We start from the raw sequence: 17,312 nt of genomic DNA, 5'->3' as shown, positions 1-17,312 counted from the left end.
TATTTTATCTTTGCTTGCCTTTGCAAGACGGTATATCATGACAATTTGTGAACAAAAAACAATGGAACTTTATGTTTTTAAAGTTATTCATCCCACTACGTTTATTTTTTTTTTATAGTTACCCTCTTGTTAAATTATGCTACAAATCAACGCTCAAGGTGTCAGCACTATAACATTAAAAAGGTCTGTACCCTAATTAAAATATGGCTCGAAATAAGCCTCTCTCTATATTAATTCAGCCTCAAAAGTTGTTAAACAGAAACACGTCACCCGGGGGCTTTAATATTTAAGGATTTACAGTACTCCTACTCCAGGAAGCAAAATACATTCCATCCGATCTAAGAGACGTTCTTAATCTACTGTTACATTCAAAGCTACACAAAGTGCTATGCTTTTAATTGATTATAGTTCGAAAATACCTTTTTTTGCTGACAGGGATGGCTGATCAAGAAAAATAGCCAGGGGCAACAACAGCAGCTGGAAAACTTTCTTTTTTTGCATTTTGAAGCAAACATGTTCATAGTATATTTTTTCTCTCCCAAGAATATTCTAGAAGTGTGAAAGAAAAAGTCACATTCAGTCACGTGTACTACATGGATGGTGATGATGATGAAGATGAAGATGATGATGATGAAAGGGCCATTTTTTTTTACAAAACATTAGTTTTTCTGCGTTTTTTTGGGTGTATTTTTTTTCCGCCAACTAAACCCACTGCACTTTTAGTTTCTGTTGCGGTAACCTGAATTAAAAAAACATGTTGTTTTCATGAACAAGGCTAAGTACCGAATAAAACACAAGAAATTGGAAGCAGTCATACTTCGCAAACGGCCAAAAAATCAAACAGAAAATTAGCATAAACAACAACAACAACAACATCAACAAATGAGGTGACATTTTCAGATTGAAGGACATACCAAATTAAAATCGTAGAAACTTATTATTTTTTTCACATGCTGTAGTGCAAAAATGTCGTATTTTTCATTTAATTTTCCGCTCAATTGTCTGTTTAACTGAGGTACGTATGTGCAACTGATATGACTAAATTAAAATTGGACAAAAAGCAAAGTAAAGAGAGCTCAATTAGCATTTGTTCCATTTTTTCAACAAAGGCTCTTTTATGCTCAATCATTGCCGCACTCCACTTTTAAATGAACTAATATTTACATAATAATGAGATTCCCTCCATTTTCATTTCTTCGAAGAATGGACCTATATATAATTTGTTTTTCACGATACTTCTTTTTTCCTAGTATTATCACCATGAAGTTTTATCAGGTACTTATGATTCTGGGCAATTTTAATTTCAAGCTGTGTTTTGTTTGCGACAGTCGCCGCTTTTGTGCTAAATTGACAAATGAAAAGATGTCATGAAATGCAAATACACTATCCAGAAAGGACCTTGTGTTGGTTTAGAAACTTCCGACATCTTAGACTTTTTCTTAAACCTCATTAACGTCCCTTTGAAAGCTTCTTGAAAGTTTAATTATCAACAGATGAAGTTTCTCATATTGTGTAAATAACCACTTTTCTTTTACTTATTTGACGCCATTTGAAACTTTACCTCAAACGCTGCGGCAGTTTTTACTGACGATACATTGATTTAATGCTCTTTTTGTGTTGCGATTAAAGTTCGTAACAAGCATTGTAAAAATCGTTTATATGGCGTTTAAGGATTGGTTAATGCTAGTCATTTTTTCCATTGGATGGTTTGCAAGATCAGGTTTGTTGCTGCATATTTAAGCACTGCTTTTTTCGTATTGTCTACAGGTTCTAGCTAATGGCCTTTTAGTCTTTAAGGTATTTAATATCATAGTCATACAATCAGTGGGATAGGTGTTGAAAATCTCTGGTAGAATGAAGAAAATAATGCAATTGCGCGATGACAAAGAGAAAAACAAGGAAACATTGTTTTTCAAATCCAATCCTAAATTTCAAGGGTTCTACTTGCTACCTTTTAGGTTTCTTTGTAACAGGGATAGTTAGCTTATTCAGCTGTAAATAGATCTGTCGTAAAATGAACCTTCGGACGGCTTCCGCTATTTCGAGTTTACGTACGTGTAATATAGGTATCATAATGAAAGGAAAAAGAAAAGCTAAATGAATATCATTTTAATAAAATCTTCTAGATATGGTTTTGACAAATAGTCGGCGGAGAAGAAAGAGATGACGAATTTGCGTTTCAAAGCCCAGGAATAAAGCTTTAACTTTTAATTCCCCTTGATTGACGTTCTCACTTTTTAAATTTCTCCCTTAGAGTATTAAAACATTGAAAACAGACAGGTGAAACACAAACACATATAAAATTCATTAATTTATGCCGAAGGAACACGAGGACATCTTTTTTGTCTGTATTTATAAGATATTAGTTTAACAATGTAAAGGTTTTCTGGCGGCGAGGAAGAAAAAGTATTGAAAAGTTAAAAAAAAAAAACTCTCCAAAGAAGGTTTAACCCTTTAGATGGGTTTCAACTTTCAAGATGAAGATTGAGAATGAGATTAAGATTAAAAAAAGTAGCTTAAAATAGGCACAATACCTTGACTTCATTCTGACAGCCTTTTGTATACTCATTGGTCTTTTTAAAAATAAATTTTAATCCATTCTAATTAACGTAAAACACATATGTTATTTGGTAATTTTAGTGTGAAGTATCGCTGTATATTTTTAAGAATCTTGTAGTATTTTTTGGCTAGCGAGTCAAAATACAAATTGCGAGTTAAAATGTACGGTACCACACACTGCGAGGAGAAGCCACGAGCCGCGGCCACCTGCCGGGCTTTCCCGTTTCCGTGCTGCGGCTGGTTTCTCTCCCCCTGTGGGATGCTGTCCTTGCGGTTCCCCCCTTCGCCGGTCCCTTTTCCTGGGTGGGGGGCACTTGGTAGTGTCTGCCGCCCACAGTGACCCCGGCCGGGGCTCACCGACCCTCTCGTCCGCGCTCACCGCCACCGCGCCTCCCACACACTGTGAGGTTTAATATCAAACGTTATCTTTTCCTGAAATCAAGACTTTTCACAGTTTTTCAATCTTTCACGCAGTTAGAAGAATAGGAGGACTACATGAATACTGATGTGGGGTCCAAATATTTTGAGGCATTTGTACTCGTTCCGTGCGTTGGATCAAATGAGTTATAATGATCTTTACTCTCTATAGAACCAAACAGAAAGTGCCAAAACACACCAAGGATTGTGTATGCTATCGAATCGTCCCAGGCAATCTCCAAATCAGACTTTGAAAATCAACGAAGCCTGATCCAGTCAGTTGCGTTGAAGCTAGAAGGAAGTGCAGCTGACGTTGCTGTTGTACTTTATAGTACATACGTCACGGTGAACATCAAGTTTGGCCAGTTTAACGAGTTTGTGCCTTTGAGTAATGCCATTTCAAGTCTGTCATCTATGAACCCGACATCCAGCGGGAGCGATTTGGAAGAACTTTTCAACACCACGTATACGAGGACACCAGAGGTATTCTTGATGTTGAAAAAGGAAGTAAATGCAACCTACCCAGAAGGGTTTAAAATTCCCATTGGAAAGCTTGGCGGCGTGAAAAAGATTGCTGTCACTTTTGAAAAAGCAAGTAACATCAAGGATATATCTGACTTTCACGCAGTAATTCATGTTATTGATTCCTTTGAGTTTTTCAACTCTCAAGTGATTAACAAGGTCACAGATACCCTGTGTTACGGTAAGAGTTGTATGAATAGGTGATGCTAGAGAATATAAAATATTCTGCATGATGAAAAGTTTTGTTTTAAAAGACCTTTATATTTCACAGTCATCAAAAGCGGACCGAGAAGAATGGATAAGGCCAAATTTTTTAAATTTATTTTAAAAAACCTACTAAAAAATCCCTTTTTTCGATGTTTTAAAACATAATACGCTCTTCGTGATTTGCAGGCAATTCAACAACAACTACTTCAACAGTTTAAGTATACATCCTAATTTTACGTTAATAATTATTTACAAAAAAGTGATAATTGCATTTTCATCCAAAATACCTTAAGCAGCTAAACTAGTTAGGCTCGCAGCAAACTTCATCCCTTTTTATGTAGTAAAACCATCGAATAAGATTTGTTTATTTTTTATTTTGTTTGCACTTTCTTCTTTTAAATCATGTTTTTTCCTTATGCATACATATTCTAAATACACATGACAATTTGGCAAAGGGTCTAAAGGTGTTACAAAAAAGTCGAAAGAACCAAAACTTTGAATGACGCATGTTTTAGATGAAGCTCAGTGATAGTCTCAAATCGATTACGAAAGTGAAATATGACAGTGACATACTAAATTCGGTTGCATGTTATTGTTTTTTGTAGCCTTAATCTCGACATCCACTTCAAACACTGGACCTGCAACTTCAATCCAGGTTGATCAAGACACTGTCCAGAATGCGGCAACCATTGCTAGTCGTAGAGACTCTGTTTTTACGTCGTCATCCGATTTTCCGTCTTCAAATTCGATAGCAAGTGAAGCCGGGATGTCTTCAGAACACGTGATGCAGCAGACTGCTTTACCCAGGCCACCTCTTGTGACTTCTGTGTTTAACATTTCCTATATTAATACCCAGCCTGTAATAAATGAAATGACGCGAATAGTTTTTGTTTCCAGTGCTCCTTACACGCCATATTTACAAACTCGCTATCCTGCATTAACGACTACTTTAAAAGAAGAAAAGGAAACGCCAGTCTTGGCAGTTTCCTCAAGAGTAACGGATACAGCACAACTGGTGAACTCTGTTGCAATTGCACCTTCTACTACAATTGAAATGTCGGCCATGGAGTCGAGAACCACTCAAGGCCAAGGACATCGCATAAAGAAACTGCTGGAAGGTATAAAATAATAGGCTTTTAAACTTTTTACTGTGACAAGGGAGAAATTATTTTGTTCTTGCAGTGCTTGTTAATATGGTCTTTTTTATATTTTTTTTTATTATATATTTCTTAGGCATGCATTAAGCTAAAACAGGGGTTTTCTAAAATTGTGCATTAAGAATGTTTATATGGTGTTGTTATTGGCAATAGTCTTGGAAAGGGCCGGGTTTGGTCCATAGGATGAATGTCCTGTGCTGTTTGTGTTTCTTTTATGTACTGACTTTGTTAAATATTTCCTCCTCAGACCTTGGCGTTGTCTTGAACTTTAACAGGAGCCACATTGATGTCGAAAACAGAACATTTCTTCAGGTTAGTACTAATTAAAAAATAAACTAAATTTGGTTTCTTTTATGAGTTTTTTTTTTCTGTTGTAAGTATACAATTCGAATAATAAACGTTCTAAAGAATGTGTTTTCTAGTTCTCAGTTATATCTGTAGTCATAGATATCTGCCACCTTCAGCAGCGACGATTGTAATCTTCATTTTATTTCACAATAACTAATAATGAGTACTAGGTTATCACAATTTATTAGGGACAAATAAGAGACTAATCTTGTTTGATTTGTTTTTGGAATTTTGCAGGATTATTTTAACAAAGCGGCCTCCCTTCTGCATTTAGGAGACTTTCTGGACCGTGCCATGAACTTAACTCGTCAAGTAAGTAAGGATAAATCAAAATTGTATTTCAGCAAAGTGACAAAGAGGGACAAGGGAAAGGAAAGTAATTAGTGCATTTTGGGGTTAAATTGTTTTACGTGTGTCATGAAATCGATATTGATTTTCTAATATCTACACACCAGGACTCAACTTCGTTGAAAGTTCTTCACGCCTTAGAGAAGTTTACTGCAGTGATTGGAAGAGTAATCAAAAGAAAGAACATGGCGAATGCCTGGAACTTAAAATTTCATGCAGGGGGCCTGGGTATGTTAAAATTTTTGTTCTCTTTCTTAATGTTGAAAAAGGTTGCCTATTTTTATCGAAAGTATACGAACAAGCGCGTTCTTTCCCATAATTCATTGCTGTGAAACGTTTCATTTTGTTTTCAAGTTGTAATGCTTCTGTAGTTCACATAAAGCTATTCTTTATTCTTTTCAAGTTTCCCACATAGCTCCAGTCAACATATCTACCTTTCAAGGAATGCATTTAGGAATCTTGGACACAGACAACAACTCTGTCTTTATCCCAAGAGAAGTATTTAGTCACGTCACTGCCAATGTAACAAAAGGTTAGCAAATATTTCTGTGCACGCTACCAAAAGGGTAAGCAATGGAACTATTTCAGCTTAACTATCTGATTGTAATGTATTGCGTGACTGCCAGTAAACGCTTAGGAACTGTACGTAAATCAGTATTGCCTGCTTTTCTTTTCAGTTGTGATCATGAATGATATGACCATAATGCACATATAATGTAACGCCAATTTAACGAATTTTCTCGATTAAGAGAATTTGTTTTGAATATATAAGACGAAAAGGGCGACAAATGCTCACCCTTTCGTAAAATCGTAATATGACAAATAAAGCCGTTTCTGACTGACCCTTTCCCAGGAGTTCGAAAAGTCCATTTCTGAGTTGCCTTTCAGTTTCCTCTGTGTCAAAACGAGTTTTCGTTTGAAACCATTCATATGAAAATGTGTTCCAACTGCACGTTCAAGTTAGTTCTCATGCAAATCAAGCTCATTTTCACATAGAAAGTTTAAAGACAACTAGGAATTCGAAATGCCAAGGAATAACTTTAGTTGTCATTATATTAACAGACGCCGGTTTGTTGGTTAGCTTGGTGTTTGATCCATTTGAAGCTTTACAGGAACACCACACCTTTGACAAGTAAGTTTAAGCAATTTATCTTTTTACCATACATTTTCTAGCTGTCTCAGTCAATTTAAAATTAGTAACAAACAAACTGAAGATCACTAAATACATTCGGAAGACATCAATTGCCTATTCTGAACTCAGTACACGAAATACTCCAACATTGTGAGAGATAAAATATCCAGCAGGTCGCGAGCGTGGGACAAAGAAAAAGTTTGTGTCCCCGACGGGAATTGAACCCATGACCTCCCAAACACCGGGCGGGCGCTCTGCTGAATATTTCATCTTTCACATTTCATATACCGAGCTTAAAATTTACCATCTTTCTTTATTTATCACTCCAACATTCTCGCAACGTCTATTTCCGTCGTCTGTCATTGGTTTTGTGATCTTCGACCACGTGACCATTGTAGCACGCTGTATACAGCCCCCTCCCCCCGAGGAAAACTAAAGTTATTGCTCTGAGTCCTGAAAATGTCAATCAGAATATGTAAGATTGCTCAATAAACGCTGAAAATGTTAGCAAAGAAACAAAGAGACTTCACGCGACGACAGGAATATATCTAGGCCAAAGTCAACTTTATACACGGAGAATAAAATTGACCTTGGCCTAGATATATTCCTGTCGTCACGTGAAGTCATATGCTCAGTTGTCTCAATTCATTAACGATTCTTTTGGGTTACTCTCCTTAGTTATACTCATAAGACAAATTATAGGAAGGGAAAAATAAGACATTTTCTGTTTTTTAGATCAGTTATAGCGGAATGAGAATACTTGAAGTGTGTTAGAGGAGATCCGGGAGGCACTGTCCGACTGCTTGCGGTTGGGGGTCTTCTGTCCGCCGCCATCCACTTGGCAGCGGGTGCCTCTCGTCCGTCCTGGTCGTCGCCGGTCGTCAGTTCCGCGGCCGCCGGGCCACTGCTTGGGCTCCACTGGCCTCAGCTCTTTTCTCTCTTGCGGTCTCCCTCTGCGTCCCTCCCGCCCTCCTCGTTCGCGGTGGGCATGGGGCCTTTCGGCGGCTTTCTGATCTCGTGTGGCGTGAAACTCCGAAATTCAAAATGTTCTAACTTAATGACGGCGAATGCTATCGAACTAAAAACCTTCAAAAGGATATATATATTATGCACGTCTAATTGCCATTGAAGGGTTAAAAACTCAGGGGTCTTGCGATTCTGGGTTTAGAATTTTGATGACGTCGAGTGAAAACCAAGAATACCCGAGAAACGAGTTTGGTTTAGTTCATTGTTTCGTATATAAGTTCAGTGATTTCCTTCTTATTGTTCTTATTTCCTTATTGTTATAGCTTTGGCGATAATCACACAGTTGCAAGCAAGATTGTTAATGTCTTTACACAGCCTCCGCCGCCAAGTCAGTTGTCCAGACCAGTAAAAATAACTGTGCAACATTCTAAAGTGAGTATTTTATGCGATAGCAACCACAAATAAATTCGTCTATCTTGAAAACCTTAATTAGATATAAACTGAATTATAACATGCTAGCCACAGAACAGGGAAGCAGGTTTTTAGTGCAACAGATCAACCTTAAAGGGACATGGTCAGCGTTCACGTTTGAAAAAGTCCACCCCCGCGGCGTGGCCGCTCTCCCAGTGTCCCCCCTGTGCCGGGGCTCTTCTCGGGTCCCAGTGGTCTGGCGTGCGGTCGCGCGGGGCGTCCCTTAAAACAATAGAATCTACAGGTTATTTGTGTAGTTCGATCGACATGGAATTATTCTGAAGCCTCTCAATACATCTCATATATTTAACTATCATGGAATTTAGCTCTATTTTAAAACTAGTTCGTAAGTGATAGAATTTCTTGAACAAAATAACATGGATCGAGGGTATAAAAGCTTAATTCCTTGTCTTCTCCCTTTAGAATGGATACCATACTCCTCAGTGTGTTTTCTGGGATTATACACAAAGGTATGAGCATCAAACATTGCACTGCACCTTTCCGTTTTATATTATTTTATCATGACTGCGGCATAGTGAAAATCCTAAGGAGTGAAGGTAGGTTGAAATGGTTAGGTTGTGAAAGTAGCATCTCTTATGCACTCTGACAATAGCTGGCTCTTTCCACGATTAACATGCCATAGCTGAAAGTTCTTCCAGACAATTTTGACTTATTTTCTCTGCTATAAATATTATTAGTCTCATTAGTTATTTAATCTCTTGCAGAGGGGCGCCTACTCAGTTTGGAAAATGGTCCAAACGAGGTTGCTATGTGTTTTCTAGTAACCAGAAACACACCGAGTGTCACTGTGATCACATGACCAACTACGCGATACTCATGCGCACTACAGAACAGGTTTGATATCTGAAGAGACTCCCTGTCAACCAATAAACATGAATGCACAGTAACTTGTAAAAATTCGAAAAAAAATATCATTTTTCTTAATTGTTTCTTTAAATATTACGTATGACGATATATAGACATTTTTTTTAAATAGTTTCCTCTTGGGATCAGTGTCTGATTTGAGGTAACTTACTTAGTCGAATGACTGCGTAGTGTTGAACACTTTTTATCTCAATTGCAAGAGCCCCAAAATGGTTCTTGCTGGACAATCGCACCTCAGTTATGGTCTTGACGGATTGCTAACAGTTGTTTGATCGAAAACGACCTTTGGTACTCTAGTAAGTCCATAAAAATAGTCACGGACAAACGAGAAAAGCCTAATTTACGTATTTAGTGTGAAATGGGTGTTATGCAGGCCACCCCTTTTAATTATTTAGAGGAAACAGCCAAGACAAGTTCCTTCAAAGTACTTTGTAAAGTTGTAAGTCATTGGCAAACGGTTTTTAAATCTGTTTTTATATCATCTTTGTTTCTTTTTCCTTCTGACAACACAGGTTCTAGGTGCCACTGATGAGCGCGTTTTAACTGTGCTGACTTATGTTGGATGTTCTTTTTCCATCGTTGGCGTCTTCCTAACTGCTATCACCTTCTTGTCTTTACCGTGAGTACACAAAACAGACTTTTATCCTGTTAGTACAACCGACAGTGGCACAAGAAGTTTTGTATTGTTTTTAATGGAAGGGCGTTTAACCTCTCCGGTCCAAGGCCGAGAAAATTGTGCTTTTTTCTATTATGAAAAGGAAATCATGTTTGAACAGAAGCATATAACCCGGGGTTATAATTATGCTTCTGGTTTGAATTATTCGTATTCCTTCTTTTTCTATTATTACTGTGTAGCAGCCCCTGCAATTATAGAAAACGTTGCATTACGAATTCGAAGTGCCTGGTAATGACAACAGCTTGAGCTCATTTGGTTGTTCTTAGTAGTTGCCAGGTTATAACAATACAAAAATGCATTTTACTCTCCAGTATATTCACCTTGAAACAAACTAACATAAACTGAATTCTTTAAAAGTTGCAATTCATGCAACTCCCACAAAACCCTAAGTTTAGTCGTGCTATTTATTAACGATCATTATCGCCGTGATTGCTGAGTCGTATTTTACAACTGTGTGTCTTGAAAATTGTATGAGCCCATCGGGGTAAGCCTTTAATGGGTTTTTATTTTTTTAAAAAAAAAAAAAAAAACACCCCAAAAAAAAACATCACCTCCAAGGAGCTACCTCACGGGGATTTCGCAGATTTTTGGTCTTAACTGTTCTGAAACGAGGGTTGGACAACTTAACCCATGAAAAACACTATCTTTGGACATCTAAAGTAAGATCTAATTTGTGGATAAATATCAATCTTCGGCTATTAATATCAGTCGATTTTTGGAAGACGCTCGGAAACAACCTGAAAAGTTTAGCTTCAATTTTTCAAGTTGCAATCCATTTCCATCCTAGCCATTCGCAGCCAAAGACACTCGTTAAAAGTTTCAATGCTCTAATATAGCAATTTGTAATAAAAATGGACCATTATCTTTAGGTTTTATACAACACAAATATAAATTCTGTCCATTCAAACATCTGTTAGAATCCGTTATAAAGCCCCTTTAAATTTTTTTAAACCAGTTTGATTTTTACGTGCCTTTCTTTCAGATTATGATAATGATTTTGAGAAAAAAAAACAGCCTGAAAAATTTTAAACCAAAATTAATTTAAACTTCAGCATATTCTCTTTGATTTTAATTTATTGTTTGCAGGGTAATCAAATCTGAGATCACAAAGATCCATCTAAATTTGTCCATCGCCGTTGGAGTAGCACAAGTCCTCTTTCTGGCAGCTGGATCTGAAAATCTTGTTCAGCGTGAGGTATCAAAATTGTACCACAAATTTATGACCTCTTTAATTACTAATGATAGATCAATCATGTTTGCGTCATATATGAACTGCATGAGACTATTCCAGAGAGCCTTATTTTCCGAGCAAAATAAGTTAAGAGTCTTGATTTCGCGAGCAAAATATACTAAAAAATGTATCAATTTTTTTATGTTTAGTATGTTTTGCTTTTCAACGTAGTTTAATTTCATTTTACTTTCTATTGGATAGGTTATCTGCAAACTCTACACTGGTCTGCTATATTACTTCTTTATGTCGGTATTCACGTGGATGTTCGTTGAGGGAGTACATCTTTATCAAATGATCGTTATAGCTTTTGTCAGCCGGAGTATGATCAGATTCTACCTCGCTCTTGGATGGGGTAAGTTACTTAATTCACTAGAACCTAAGGGTTAAAACGAGGCGTCTTTATCGTTCTGTTTAAGCTATGGCTGTAAATAGCCACCTGGTTGGTCATGTTCAACTTGTTAGCTTTCTACCAGTTGGCATGGGCTTCTCATCTGTAAGTCTAGGAAACGACAGAACCATAAACAGAGACAGCAACACTATAAGGTATACACCTGGGTGGAGAGAGACACTGAGAGTTAAGTGTCTTACCCAAGAACACAACACATTGACCCCAGCCAGGGCTCGAACCCGGACCGCTCGATCCGGAGTCTAGCGCGCTAACTATTAGGCCACCGCGTCTCCCACTTGCCGGATAAAGCTAAGCCACAATCAGGGTATGGCAAAACAATACTGTCCCGGGCGCCCCTGATGCAGCGTAAGGGCGGGAAGTACATGAAAAGCGTGTTTGCAAAACAAAGGCCAGTTGAAAGTGACAAGCACCTTGCGCACATCTTTACTGCACAGTCAAAAAAAAAAAAAAAAAAATTTTAATAATAATATAATTATTATTTTTTTATTATTATATAAAAAAAAAAAAAATAATAATATTTTTTTTTTTTTTTTTTAAATAAAAATTTTTTTTTTTTTATATATAATAATTATTTTTTTAGTTAGGCAGGTTAGGTGTCCACAAATAAAAAAAGACTTTTCCCTCACTACTACAGATTTGACACGTTAATAAAGTTGTTATTATAGTCAATTGATACCAGGAACCTTGTATCAACCAATTAATTTTAGTGAAGAATTTAATTCCGATCTAACTGCTTCTAGGTCTCCCTGCTTGTGCTCTAGTAATTGCTACAAGCATCGCACGAGACGGATTTGGAACATCAAGCTTGTAAGTACTTTTAACATCAACCTCGTTTCCAGGGCTTTTCCAAATTACCAAGAGAAAAGCCCTGAGAACGAGGTTGTACTTAACATCAAACACTAACTTTTCATTGCTCGTGATACCAATCTCATGGGATTGAAAACAATAATCACCAAGTCAGATGTTTTGTTTTGAACTGCGCATGCATTTCAATGTCACTAGCTCTGAGTCAGAGTCAAACCAGGGGCGGTTACAATTTTTTTAAATAACAAATCCAATGGGGAAAAAAGAGGGGAGTGGCCCCTCGCCCCCACGACCTCGGCAATTATGTTGTTATTAGTGGCTTTTCTCGTACGATTTTACAAACAATTCATCACATCATCTCAGGATATTTTTTTCTACTAATGTTTGTCATGTTTCATTGATTGTTAAACGTTTTTATATTCATCGGTAGTTGTTGGTTATCTCCAGTGGGTGGTGCAATTTGGGGCTTTGTTGGACCAGCGGTTGCAGTTATAGCGGTAAGTAAGTTATTAGAGAGGTTAAGCATGACGTTAACGGCAGACGGCAAACGGCAAAGATAACTTTTAATTTTGAGTTCTTCTCTTCTAATCCGTAAAAAAGCACACAAAAATGGTTTAACGTCTCCTACCATTCATTGCAAATTAATCGAAATAAGAAAAGGATAGCATTTCTCTTACGAAGAGAGCCAGAGATAGCTTAGGCCCAACTCCTTATTTGTTAAGAATGCCTGCCAATGAAAGTGTATGGCATTAGGGGACATAATTGACATACCATTAAAAACTGAATACATGCCCTCTTCCTATCTTTAAATGTATTTGTCATTAGTGACCAGATAAGACAGTCACTCTAGTAGCTTCATTTCAAGTCATTTGCTACTTCCTTTTATAGATCAACTTGTACGTGTTGGTGCGTGTGCTACATGTTCGAATAGACATTAACAAGAAGGAAGGATCGAAGGCTCAACTCAGGTAAGAGGTTTTCGTTTGTCGTTCCTCCACAGCTTCGTTGGTCTTGTCTTAAATTTGTAGCTAGGTTATAATAAATTTACAAAAGCATTCATTGAAAAATGATAAAATTGTAATTTTGCATAGACAAGATTACCTCGAGTACATGTGGCATTACGAACTTCCATTAATGAAGTTACTGCAAGTAACTTCATTTTATGTCAGTGGAAACTGAGATTTTGAAAAGTCAGTATCAGTCAGTGAAAACTAATAGAAAATCCGAAGAATGAATGAAAATAAATTGGCTAATGGCGTACCTGTATTTTCTTTCAAGAGAAGTAGTAAAAGACTATGAGACACGTTTACTGTAATAGGCAATGAGCGAAACGACAAAAATGAAAAATGCCGTAACATATAGTCAGGCCCTGCCTGACGAAATATTGGAAGGAAATAATAATAGTTCAATCCGCCCACCGTACGGTCAACCTTTCTGTTTTTTATTTGTTCGTACTATATACCTGGCTAAAAAATCGTCTGAAAATAGCATCAGCCACGAACGATCCCACCTTATTGAATTATGGGAAGACTGAATTAAAGTGTCTATAAAAAAAAAAAATTTTTTTTTTCCCCCAAAAATTTTATAAAAATTTTTTTCAATTTCTCTTGGAAAAAACCAAAAATTTGGAGGGAAAAAAAAAAATATTATAATATTTTTAAAATGGCCTATTATTATTCAGAATCTTTTCCTCGTGTTATTTAATGATCACATCTTAGTGCAGATCTCGTCAAGCGCTTTAAAGCATGAACACGGTCTCTCAAAATGCAATAAGTACATGGTTCACACGTTTCCTAAAAAGCCACTGGGTCGTATCGTCTATGGTTTATATCTATATTTGTTGCAGAGAACCTTATTCATTCGGTTGTATATTTACAAACCACCTGAAACCAACGTTAAGCTCACCATTGGTGCCTAGAAACGCCAGTAAAGCTAGTAAAATCCTTCTTCGTGTTTTCATATTAATTGCCTGTCTATAGAACGAGTGCTCGGGTGTCACTGGTCTTGCTGCCTCTACTTGGCGTCTCCTGGATTTTTGGAGTGTTAGCAGTGAATGAGGATACTGTTGTGTTCCAGTACATTTTCACAATATCCAACTCAATACAGGTAAGTATACTTGGTTAAAAACCTCTATTTCCAACCCTGCTCAGTACCAAGTCAGTGCCTAACTTCCTTCAAAGTCACCGAAAAATTGTGACCATACCGGCAAATGAATACGGTGCTGTCAGTAATCAAATTCTTTCAAAAATTGCTTTAAGAAATATAGATCGTAGCGAGCTTTGTAGGAGAATAAGCGTGCTCACCGGCGAAAGAAACCTGTGAGATTTAAGTTTATAAAACACATTTCTTGTGTGCTTTTGTGCTATTTTGTGATTTTAAGTTGATCAGGGCACTTATTTGGTTTTTCTCTTGTTTTTTATGTTCACAGGGATTACTGATTTTCATATTCCATTGTGTTGGCAACTCAGAGGTACCCTTCCTTGGCTTTTTAATTAATTACAAGAGTACTTAGAACTGACCTAGTGGAAGACCAACTGGATGGGATTTTGTTGACTGAAGACAATTGGAAGTTTTTTTTGTATATGTTTTAGAAATTGCTATACAACTGACTGAGTTCTATTTGTTTTCCAGGTCCGTCATGAGTTTCAAAGAAAAGCTTCCCATCTGAATTTGATGAAGAGCCTTACCAGTCCCTCCTCGCCCGCCACCGCCCGCGCTCGCGTGTCTCAGTTACCTTTAGAGGAGGTCAATCTCAGCAAGAGAAAGGAGGCGTGGGTCGCTGGAAAGATTTAGTGTTATAAAAAGTATATCTATGACAACTAGAAATAGAATAGCAAGTACTTGCTGGGTCATGAATATGGAACCCTGGCAATATTACGACAACGCCTATTTCTTTCTCTTTTTTTTTTTTTTTTAGTGTACGATTTTTCTCTGACTTTCTGTCACAAGAGGTTCTCTTTTTTAACACAACTTCGTTCCCAGGGCCTAAGTTTTCTTCCCGCCATTTTACCCTCTCTGTCCAGGAGCTGAAAAAAAGATTGATTCCCTTAGACGAAATTAAAGTGATTAATGATTTAAGAAATGTTAAGTCCATGCCTTATAACGAGTCCCGCAAAACTGACCGCTACAATGTGGAAAATTTCCGTGACTTCTAAAAGTCCGCAGTAAATTGTTCAACGTAATGAAGAACGCGACACAACGAACGCGGGGGGACCAGGGGTCAATTCAATAAAGTGTAGCTTTTGTTTTCGACCTCTAAATTAAAACAATAGCTGCACTTGTAAATTGCACGTGTAAATGTTTTATTGAATTGACCCCAGGCTTTCAGTTCCCTCATGACGCTTCTCGTTAGTTCAGGCAACGATTGAAGGAAGATACAAGAAAATGGAGGGTGGTGAACAGTTTAGTCTAAAGAGAATAGTTTTAGGGCGATCACGAGCGTACAAACAACAACAACAACAACAACAACCAACAGCCGAACAACGGCACCAAACAATGTCGGCATATGTCAACAAAATCATATCATACTTTTGAGTGACAATGCTACTTTGCGGCTAAATTTTCCTCATAGTTTTATCTTAACAACAGTAAAGCGCGCCATAACGTGTTGCCTTTTTAAATCGCGTGTAACAGCTTTGATTATTTAACTGATGAAGGCTTAAGCAATAGCCGAAACGTCTTGAAAAATAACATCAAAACACAGTCAGCGACAAACCTTTAACATACTATGTCATCACCTGACTACAATTACACTAAATTTAAATTTTAAAAAAGTTTTCATTTTAAATAGATGAAAATGGTAAATTCTTCAATGTTTAAAATAAAATATTGTGTATCGTCTGTAAATATTGTTATTATGTTATCATAAATTAGAATTAAGATACTATTAGACACTAATTCCATTGTTTACTTTTATTTAGTTTTGACTATTAAGCAATATTATATAAACCTGATATGCGTGTTAGTGCGGGTTGTTTTGCACTTTGTATAAAACCTTAGCAAACTGAAACTAAACGGGCAACGACTTCTCTGTTTACCCTTCTTTATTCTTGTGTTATTTTTAGTGAGCGGGTACATCTCAGTCTCCCGTAGAATTTATAGTAAGTAAGTAAGTAGTAAGTAAGTAAGACTTTATTTTATGAGGGTAACACTTGACAGTAAAAAAACCGAGACCGATGATGGGAGGCGCGGTGGCCTTGGTTGCGCGCCCTCCGTCGCGGCCCGGGTTCGGGCTGGCCGGGGCGCTGCTTGTGTTCTTGGGCGCACTTTCTCCCGGCCTCTCTCCCCCAGGTGTTTGGGTACCGGCGAATTCTGCTGGGGGGTACCCCGGGACTAGCATCCCATCCAGGGGGTGATCTCCTTCGCTTATGCTCGGAAACCGGGATGCTCCGCCTGTGGGCCACGGCTCGAAGCAGACTACCTACCTAAGTAAGTAAGACTTTATTTTATGAGGGTAACACTTGACAGTAATAAAACCGATGAACCAGCAACAAGAGTTAATACTGTTTAACTTTTCCTTCTCTTTGTTTTCAATAAACGAAATTAAGACCATTATCATTTGAGGCATTTTTCCTTCCTTATCATTGGCCGAGAGCCCACCACGTGATCTGGAAATAACTGCCTACAAATAATGGTCTGCTCATGCGCATTAACATCTGTCAGTGATTTTGCTTTAAATAATATTCTGCTCATGCGTAGTTGGTCCACTTCCGAGAAAAATGGCAGCTCGTTTTCCAGAGATGAAAAAGGAGCGGTTGGATTTGTCTACTAGGCCCAAAAACAGCGAAACTACAAAGAAGGCAATGAAACTTCCTTTTATTGTATTTCGGCAATATCTCGGAAAGAAAGAGAATTGAATGAAGACAAGGTCGTATTATCAAAGGCAAAGTTACGCATTCCTCTGCATTATTTCAGCAAGTAATAGTGCAGTTTCCCGCAGTTCCCTAAGGTACTTTTGCGAAACAAATTCGGTGATCGAATGATAAAAGTGGTTTTCGCCACTGACAAAGCACAACTTTTGCTCAACCTCGTCTAATAACTCTTAATTATTGAAAGATAGAAGGTTTAAACGGATATTTCCTTGAAGAGCAGAAACGTCTTTTTTTTCTGCTTTTCTGGATTCATTTAATGAAATAGACGAGGAACGGACAAACAACTGCAAGTTAGATGCTTAAACCTCC

At 37.5% G+C, this 17,312-nt stretch overlaps 1 protein-coding gene across 2 annotated transcripts; it reads left to right on the top strand.

The window, feature by feature from the left end:
• The first annotated feature begins 1,580 nt into the window (after positions 1-1,580).
• Positions 1,581-16,311, top strand: LOC144644030 (adhesion G protein-coupled receptor L2-like). Of its 2 annotated transcripts, XR_013569014.1 has the most exons (21): positions 1,581-1,720; positions 3,149-3,679; positions 4,311-4,823; positions 5,110-5,174; positions 5,448-5,522; positions 5,666-5,786; positions 5,962-6,090; positions 6,621-6,690; positions 7,980-8,088; positions 8,551-8,597; positions 8,853-8,982; positions 9,525-9,631; positions 10,775-10,883; positions 11,121-11,271; positions 12,069-12,135; positions 12,563-12,629; positions 13,021-13,100; positions 14,112-14,238; positions 14,561-14,602; positions 14,764-15,412; positions 15,453-16,311. XR_013569014.1 is itself a non-coding variant. In XM_078503434.1 (20 exons), the coding sequence occupies exons 1-20, from the start codon at positions 1,660-1,662 to the stop codon at positions 14,923-14,925; spliced, it is 2,763 nt and encodes a 920-aa protein (XP_078359560.1). In that variant the 5' UTR covers positions 1,581-1,659; the 3' UTR covers positions 14,926-16,311. The 2 variants fall into 2 exon arrangements, 1 of the variants encoding a protein (XP_078359560.1); XM_078503434.1 differs by having other exon boundaries at positions 14,764-16,311.
• The last annotated feature ends 1,001 nt before the right edge of the window (positions 16,312-17,312 follow it).

Source organism: Oculina patagonica, chromosome 2 (assembly GCF_052425735.1).
Source record: "Oculina patagonica isolate OP01 chromosome 2, crgOcupat, whole genome shotgun sequence".
NCBI classification, from domain to species: domain Eukaryota; kingdom Metazoa; phylum Cnidaria; class Anthozoa; order Scleractinia; family Oculinidae; genus Oculina; species Oculina patagonica.
Note: the sequence above shows the minus strand (reverse complement) of the source record. Positions and strands in the feature narration are given on the sequence as shown.

Coding starts and splice junctions, on each gene's coding strand:
- LOC144644030 (XM_078503434.1), top strand. CDS start 1,660: ATGGCGTTTAAGGATTGGTTAATGCTAGTCATTTTTTCCATTGGATGG. Junction 8,598..8,852: donor TTCTGGGATTATACACAAAG/GTATGAGCATCA, acceptor AATCTCTTGCAG/AGGGGCGCCTACTCAGTTTG. Junction 11,272..12,068: donor CTACCTCGCTCTTGGATGGG/GTAAGTTACTTA, acceptor AACTGCTTCTAG/GTCTCCCTGCTTGTGCTCTA.